This window comes from Antennarius striatus, chromosome 3 (assembly GCF_040054535.1).
Source record: "Antennarius striatus isolate MH-2024 chromosome 3, ASM4005453v1, whole genome shotgun sequence".
NCBI classification, from domain to species: domain Eukaryota; kingdom Metazoa; phylum Chordata; class Actinopteri; order Lophiiformes; family Antennariidae; genus Antennarius; species Antennarius striatus.
In genome coordinates this window covers 16,185,542-16,194,352 of record NC_090778.1, presented here as the reverse complement: position 1 = coordinate 16,194,352, position 8,811 = coordinate 16,185,542, and the positions used below count along the sequence as shown (strand labels likewise).

Genomic DNA, 8,811 nt, shown 5'->3' with positions numbered 1-8,811 from the left:
CCTCGTTACAGACTTGTCCTCTCCAACATGGCCGACATCAGTGGCCGCTCGTTTTAGCGGTCGAACCGTACGGACAAGGATACGGAAATGACGTCACGACGCGAGTCATTAAAGACTGGAGTTCACGCGGGCTTTCAGCTCAAACCTCCAGTGTTCAGGAAGAGTGGCGGCGCGTCGGTGTTGTGTTCTGTATCCAGACAAAGCCTGAGCTCTGAGAGGAGACGCTCACTTTTAGTCGGTGTTAACTTGAAACTACAAACTCCATATTTTGACGGAGTGACGCTAACGGCGACAGACAACCTCTCTTTTTAAACTACGTAGACGTTAACGTTCACAGCAACCATGTTTGAGGCTCGTCTGGTGCAGGGCTCCATCCTGAAGAAGGTGCTGGAGGCTCTGAAGGACCTGATCACGGAGGCCTGCTGGGACGTCAGCTCCACCGGGATCTCCCTGCAGAGCATGGACTCCTCTCACGTCTCCCTGGTGCAGCTCACACTGAGGAACGACGGCTTCGACTCCTACCGCTGCGACAGGAACCTGGCCATGGGGGTCAACCTCAGCAGGTAAAGCACACCGGAGCTCCAGAGCTCCGCAGACCGGAGGTTATTGGTTCTATACCGGCTGAATGATGTCAGAATGAAGGATCTTCTGACTCACGCAGCTAGCTTGACAGATCAAGTTCGAACGGAATGAAAATACGTTAGAAAAATTCGCTGTTTGATTTGTTTTATGCCCATCGCTGACCTCTGACACTATCCCTCTACCGAATTCGTCTGTTGAGTTAATATCAGTGTGTGTCACAGTGTTTGTATGTTAAACCCAGGGTGGCCATCTTGGCGGTGTGTCCGGGCATGTCTGTGACGCGCCTGCTGCTCAGTCTGCTCTGACAACTCTGCAGCAAGTGTTCAAATCATTACCATCTGCATTTGTTTTATTCTCTAGAGTATATTTTTTAATGAACGATATGTTTACAGTGTGCGTATTTGGATGAACAGCTTCGTTATGATTACGTAGTGACGTCATTTGAGCGCCAAACTCTCCGCGGTGATGGTTGGCGGGAATTCCCATTTCACCCGGCAAATTCCATTTCCGTTTTATTGCCTCTCTACACACACTGGTGCGATGGATGGTTTTATCTATTATCTGTTCGCTTTTAAACGCTGGAATATGTCAACATTAGCACTGAATCATGCAATGAAGGATTGAGATAATAAGATTAAAGACAAAACCCGCCTGAACAGAAGTGAGCTTTGGAGCGTCACATTGAAGATTTACATTTTATACACATTTGAGCATACAAGAAAGGTTGAAGTTTAGTTCTTAAAGATGACATACATAATTCCTGTTTTTTTCTGTGACGTCAGGTCTTAGTTGTTTTTTTTTACCACTGTTGACTTGATTTTTTTTCTCCCTTTAATTCCCATATAGTATGTCAAAAATCCTAAAGTGTGCAGGAAATGAAGATATCATCACCCTCCGAGCAGAAGACAATGCAGACACACTTGCCCTCGTTTTTGAGACCATCAGTGAGTTTTTAATCAGTTGGTGTTAAAGCATTAAAAAAAAGAAGCTTAAAAAGTACTTTCTAGCCATGTTTTCTGATCTAAATTACTTACTATCCCCTTTCTTAACTCTTAAAGATCAGGAAAAGGTGTCAGACTATGAGATGAAGTTGATGGACCTTGATGTGGAGCAGCTGGGGATTCCAGTAAGTAAATCTGTACTGCCTTTCGGGTCCACAATACCCTTGTGGGAACAGTACCTAATTGTTCATCTGTGCCTCCAGGAGCAGGAATACAGCTGCGTGGTGAAAATGCCCTCTGGGGAGTTTGCCCGTATCTGCCGTGACCTTTCCCAGATCGGTGACGCAGTTATGATCTCCTGTGCCAAGGATGGAGTCAAATTCTCTGCCTCAGGAGAGCTGGGCACAGGAAATGTGAAGCTGTCCCAAACCAGCAACGTAGACAAAGAGGACGAGGCGGTGAGTAAAAATGTTAAAAACCAAATCACAAAATATTTTGACATCATTTTATTTAAGAAATTTATCATTTGAGCCCATTATTCAATTGAGTAAACTGCTGTTTTGGTATTTGTAGATCAGTGCAAATCCCCAGTCTGGCTTGTTGATTTCACATGTCAATGATTGATGTCTATTTGTCTGTCTTCAGGTTACTATTGAGATGAATGAACCCGTCCAGCTGATCTTTGCCCTCAACTACCTGAACTTCTTCACAAAGGCCACCCCACTGTCCAAAACAGTCACCCTCAGCATGTCGGCTGATATCCCCCTCGGTGGGTGGAGATTCTATTCTGGTTTCGGTCTTTGTTTCAAATGTCTATAAGTCTACAGACATGGTTCAGACACTGATTTGATGTTTCTTGTCTTTGCAGTGGTTGAGTACAAAATTGCTGACATGGGACATGTCAAATATTATCTGGCACCAAAGATTGATGAAGATGCTTCATAGATTTCCAACTCAAAGGGAGAAGAAAAGAAACAGATGGCTGTGACTTGTCCTGAGTGAAGGGCTGATGTAAACTCATTGTGGTGTATGATCACGGAGTTTCTTGTCTTACTGTGGGAGGTGTCACGTCAACTGTTACTAAGTCGGTCATGAGTGATGTCATCTGTGTGTTGCCATAAAGCGTCATGGCTTTGCCTCTGAGGGTGTCGGATCAGCTGGCTGTGAACCAAACAGCCCCAGTGTGGATTTCAACAGTTGTTCAACTCTCACACCGGTTTCTCTTTTCCTGTCCAGTTTGGGAAAGCAGATATCAAGTATTTGATTCCTGCTTGTAGATAACATATTTGTAAATACTTCCTGTTTTCCAACTCCAGTCGTTTTTGTATTCATTGACTCAGTCCAAAATAAATGATTTCAAGTTGGTTCTGATATCTTTTGTCTGACAATCACGAACACTATCCTCACATTTTAGCAGCATAACCAAGGCAAACCAAGCCACATGTTCAGGTTAGATAATATCTTGATGTATAATGTCTTCAACCTATAGGGTAGTTAGGACAAATTTTATTCCCATTATAGTTTATTTTCAGAGTACTGTACATTAGTTCACACCATTTCAGCAGAGGATGCGGCCTGTTGGAATTTCACCCACAGAGATTGTTCCAGGTTGCCTGGCTGTATTTTAGTTTTAAATTAGGGATCAGAAGCAATTCATATTCATAAATGTTATACCATAAACTAACATTTTTGGTTTAGTTGACATCACGCTGAAATGCACCAGTATATAAATGGTTTAACAGTTTTTGCTGTATTTACCAGGGATGACCACAAGGTGGAGCTGCTTTAGTTTTGTTTTTTTTAAACAGCAAAATATGGAGGCGCATTTCTGTAGAATATTTTTCCATGTTCTCTGGCTTTTTTTCCATTTTAGAGGAAGGACAGGAACAATAATGTGGATCGCTCTTGATGGAACATACCACTCAATATCAAAGTGGTCTCTGCACCAATCGAATGTCTATCGATACGTAAATAGCTTTTGCCTAGTTGTCTCTCAGTTATCAAACCATATAAGAGGGATTTTGATGACTGAAGAAATCAAGACATTATTACAGTACATAACATTCAGACAATTTATTCAACGTTCAAACAAAAATTCCTGAGAGACCTATTTGTCTGCATTTGGTTAACATTTTGTGTGTTTAGTAGTTGGTTATGCACAACCACACGCGTTTAATCCTCACAAAGCCAAAGCTCTAATCTGACTGGGAGCTACATCTGGCTCTCCTGAGTTGAACTACTGTACCCTGAATAGCAGGAGTGACATAACAGGAATGTGAAATCTATTCACATTTTGTTGCTTATTAGAAAAGGACATTTCGGGAAATAGACGAGATACAATTATTCTGCTAAAATAGCAGGAATGCAAATGATCATATTCAACAACATGACTGTACTACACCTTCATCTTTTTTTCTTCTTTTCATTTCCTTCAGCATCATAAAAAGCGCTTTAACTTTTTCCCATTCTTGTGACTGTCCTTTTTGAATCAAAGCAGACAGACAACAAGGCGTAAACAGTAGATTATCTGCCTGGAAATACAATCCTACACTATTCTAGAACATCCAAATTAATTTTATGAAACAGCTACACTCTTATTTGCACTCAAGGCAAAGGGGATTGTGTTTTTGGGGATGTGCTAATTCCAGAAATGTTTAGTGTTGTAGTTATATGTCTAAATCCACACCAGCTACCACCAGCTGTCATTCTGAAATATTCCTGTGACGTGAACTTTACCGACAGGATTTCATTTTCTACACACATCTGCTGCAGCCTTTGGTCTGACAGAACCATGAGGAGGGAGAGAATAATGTGTTTGGTTTCAGACACAGAGCAGCAACTAGAGACTAGGCTGTCATTTTAGGACGTGACTGATAATCCATAATGATGGCACTGCTGTGTAAGATGCCTCAATATTTAATAACCACAGTTTAAATGGATTACTTCCTGGAACAGACCAACACAGTTCCACCTGATTGGGGTTTTTTCTCCTGAACCGGCCTCAGTTTTCAGAATGACAGGTCAAACCTGTGCTAACAAGTTATAGCCGGTCAGGTGCACCATAAATGTGGAACACAGTAGCATTCATCTTCATCATTTTTGTATACATTCTCATTTGTTCTTGTACGACATATACTTCCCTTCATTATCTCATTCAAATATTCGCAGATTTAACAAACTCAGGCATAACCTTTTTCCAAAAGCACCAAAGGGTCATATTAAAATGCATTTAAAGAAGATGTAAGACAACATTGGGGCAAAATAACAAGACAAAGGCAGATAAATGAAGACAATCTAATGGATGTGATCTAAAAACAGTCACTCAAGGAGGAGACATTCATATCCAACTACTCTGTGTTTCACTAGTAAATGAGGTACTTTTCAATGCATTATATTTACATGCATCTGTCAGCTTTAGTTCATAACGACTCCACAGGATTTTAATTACAGGAAGATTAAAAAAAGTCATGCCAAAAACAAATACTTATTTTCACAAACGATCATTATTTTCATCAGAGGTGCACATTATTTTATGTTACTGTAGGGTTCTATGTAAAAAAAAATTCAACCGCTCTCTCTGGCTCTCTCTCTCAATCTCACTCTCTTGCTCTCGTTCTGCCCTGCCCTTTAAATTGCATTCTGGGGGCAGGGGATTTTGGCCGTGAAGATAAGAGGAATGGGATTAGATGCTCGTGGACTGTTTTCTCTGTGAGGCAAAGAGAGTCTGAGCTTTAACTGAAGCAGAGGAGAGAGAACAGGTTGTGCCTGTTTATCCCTCAGTGAGGAGATGCTCTTTCAAATCCAAATCAAACCTCCAGTAACTTTATGAGGGATGAAAACAATCACAAATTGTGTCAAAGCATGCTTTCTCTAAACGTGTATTTCTAGATTTACAGTACGGATGCTGCAGGAGGGTTTCCAAACCTTCAAGAACTTCAGAAGATGCAGAAGACACACATGCAAGTGCAAAGAACATGGACTGATCAAGTGAAAGGATGCTGTAGAATCAGTCTGGGGTGGGGGGGTGGGGGTGCTTGGTTCAAGGGCACCAGTTCAGTCTTCACGCTGCAGTGCATGCAGGTCTTGAACCAGTCACCCTCCGGTCCCCGAGCCAAGACTACGAATGAGCTGCTGTCATCCCATCTATACATTATGTATGCATTTATGTAAACTTTTGAGCCTCCCAACCCCTCTTCTCTGTCAGACAAAGGCGGGACAACCCCCCCCCCCTGCCAGCCCCTCAGGTGTTAAGCTCTCTTATGTAAGCGTCTTTCTCCTCTCCTCCTCTTTTGCATGGATTATTGATGCCCAAGCCGAGAGAGCGAGGCCCGGCACATGGCTGGGACACACGCTGAAGATCCGTCAGATCAAGTCCCATATTCCACATCTCACTCTATCTGCTAAAATTTGTTGGGGATTCCCTCTTTTTATTCACACCACCACAACTAAGTGTCCCTACCATATATTCAAACGACCTCTTTCTTTATGGAGTTTTGATTTCACACAATCTGCCCCTCAGTTAACACCAATTTCTGACTACGCTCCACATGTCGCAGACATCCTGCGTGGATTAGCATATTAATAGGATGTCGTCTTTGTCCCTGTTTTCTTTCACTTAGATTTCACAGCAGCACAAAGAGAGACGCTGTTCAGAGCGGTAGAATGTTCCATAGCTCACCTGAAGCATGAAGTACACAACCAGCATGGTACTTTATTTAGATCTGTTCCCAACCAGGACTTTTACAGTTTCAAAGATGTCTAGATCCAATTTTCCCAAGAACCAGCTTGTTTGAATTTATTTGGCAAACGGCGATCTACGCTGAACTAGAATGACAAACTGCTGCTAAGTTTGAAAAAAATTGTGAGAAGAATCCAGTTTGTCTTTCAAAGGTCATCTGTACCACCAGCAAGTAACTGTTAGAACACAATGACCCCTAAAAACATTTCAAATATAGTGAAAGTGATTCAAGCACGAGTTAATTCATTGCCTAAAATAACTCAAATCTGAATAATTTTGAAGAAGGTTCTTGTTATAACGTATTAACAAACATACCACAAAAAGTAAGGGAATTTGTTGTTTGGTAGATTATTTCTTTGTTGTAACAATTTCATTTGACAGCCTGTTTAATCCCCTTTTAAATGATGCCACACTTGTCAGGAACCTGCATCTGTGGGCTGAGCAGCGGCTAAAGGTCTGCACCCGAGAAAAATCTTCTCTGCCCAATCGAACAGTTTATTAAGTCGTTTCTATCGACTCTTTTTTGAGACTTATTTCCAAGAAGTACCTTTACAACAGAGAATAACTTACCAAACCTATCCTTACTTTTTGTGTTAAGTTTATAAAATGATGGCTTAAGTCTGAATACTAACTGAAACAAGATAAGCACAGCTCTAATGTATGTTTTCATTGGCAAGAGACGCAACATTCATATAGAAAACAAATCCACAGATAGTTATATTATTACAAATGTGATGTCATGTGTTCAGTGACTGGAAAACATAATGAGTTAGTCCAATTCATAGTTTAAGGAAACATTTCATTTATTAAATCATTAAATTATTAATTTAAAGATTTATAAATATATTACGTGGGTTCTCTCCGGGTCCTCCGGCTTCCTCCCACCTCCAAAAGCATGCACTTCAGGTTGATTGGCCGTTCCAAATTGCCCGTAGGATTGAGTGTGTGTGTGAGTGGTTGTATTTCTTTGTGTGTGGCTCCGCGGTGCACTGGCGTCGTGCCCGGAGTGTCCCCCGCCTCACGCCCTATGCAACTGGGATAGGCTCCAGCTCTCCGTGACCCGCTACGGCGGATACAGCGGTGGTACATGAAAATGAATGAATAATCACCATGATATAATTCCAGATAGGTTCGATTAAAATACTAATTACTTTAATAAGGTTTCATATAATGAAATACCTAAACAATAAATGCATTGGAAATGAATGCATTTAACTTAACTAAGGTTACTGTCACCATCAAGAAGTGAATAATATAAGATTAAAGGGAAAAACAACAAATAAACAACTGTGTTTACAGTTTGATTCATATTAAGGATGCAAAAGTCTCAACAACTTTGACCAGCTTAATTATTTCTTCCTCTTGTCTCCTTTTGCTGCTCTTTCCCTCACAGCACAATCAGATCTTTGTCCCTCTACATCCAGGGATACCTCGGTTTGCTACTTAGCAACTGTTTCCACGGCTACAAAGATGCTCCCTGTTCTTTCCTACCCTGCCTCCACCAGAAGTCACCGTTGTCCCTATTCTCCCTTGTCTACACTGCTGAAGCACATGTGTGTATTGACTAAGGGTGTGTTGGTTATCTTTATTAAAGACATCGGGGGTCTGAGGCGTACGACAGGGAAGATGTGCAGCTTCATAATTCATCTGTGTGGGGAGATGGTTGTTCTTTTGTTAGTTTGGGCTTTAATTGGACCAAAGAGGTTTTGTAGGAAGACTACTGGTGATTGGGAAAACCTCATAGCAATTACACTCAGGCACTCTGCCTCTGTGTTGGCCCCATCGGTGTGTGATGAGACCAGAAACCTCAGCACTTATGTCACCGAGACGAATTGTAGCTCATTGCTTATTGTCTCTTCATGTTTCTGAGTCATACACTGTACATGCAAGCGCACACACACACAAACACACACACACACACACGAACGCACGCACACACACACACACACACACACAGAAAAGCAGAGCAGATAAATCTATAGAAGATGAAACAAGTCTGCAGAGAATAATATAGACAAAACGCTGCGGGTTGCATTCAGACATGAATGCGAGCGTTGAAGCTACACAAATCTATTTATATCGCTCCTATAAATAGACATCTTCTCCATAGAGACATGAAATCCTTCTGAGTGCTGAATTCCTCTCAAACTGCTGCTGTTGAATGTTCATATGTGTTTACATGTATCTGCATTTCATGTGTCTGTGTGCATGCTTTTTTTGTCATTCTTCGCAAAGAAAGAAAATGACTGATGGTATCATCCCCGTTTGAGGCTCTTTCTTGGGGGAATCTGTAGGGCAGCGCTTCCACCATTCACCACCTCCCTCCATCTTTACGTCTTTCTCCCATTCTGACCAGTTCTCAGCTGGCAGGCTGGGTGTTGGATTCATGGATGTTCATTTACAGCAGTAAGAGGTGTGCGTTTTGGTTCTGTGGTGAAACCATAAGATTCAAAGGCACCACTGGAATCACCTTGCACCCTTCCTCTCATTTCATCTTACAATCATAATGTCAGAGGAGGGAGGGAGACAGGTGTCTTCTGAATGTAAAGG

General features: G+C 41.7%; 1 protein-coding gene across 1 annotated transcript; it reads left to right on the top strand.

Annotated features, from left to right (window-relative positions):
• The first annotated feature begins 130 nt into the window (after positions 1-130).
• Positions 131-2,894, top strand: pcna (proliferating cell nuclear antigen). The gene is made up of 6 exons (XM_068310751.1): positions 131-563; positions 1,429-1,526; positions 1,641-1,708; positions 1,787-1,981; positions 2,169-2,292; positions 2,392-2,894. The coding sequence occupies exons 1-6, from the start codon at positions 343-345 to the stop codon at positions 2,466-2,468; spliced, it is 783 nt and encodes a 260-aa protein (XP_068166852.1). The 5' UTR covers positions 131-342; the 3' UTR covers positions 2,469-2,894.
• The last annotated feature ends 5,917 nt before the right edge of the window (positions 2,895-8,811 follow it).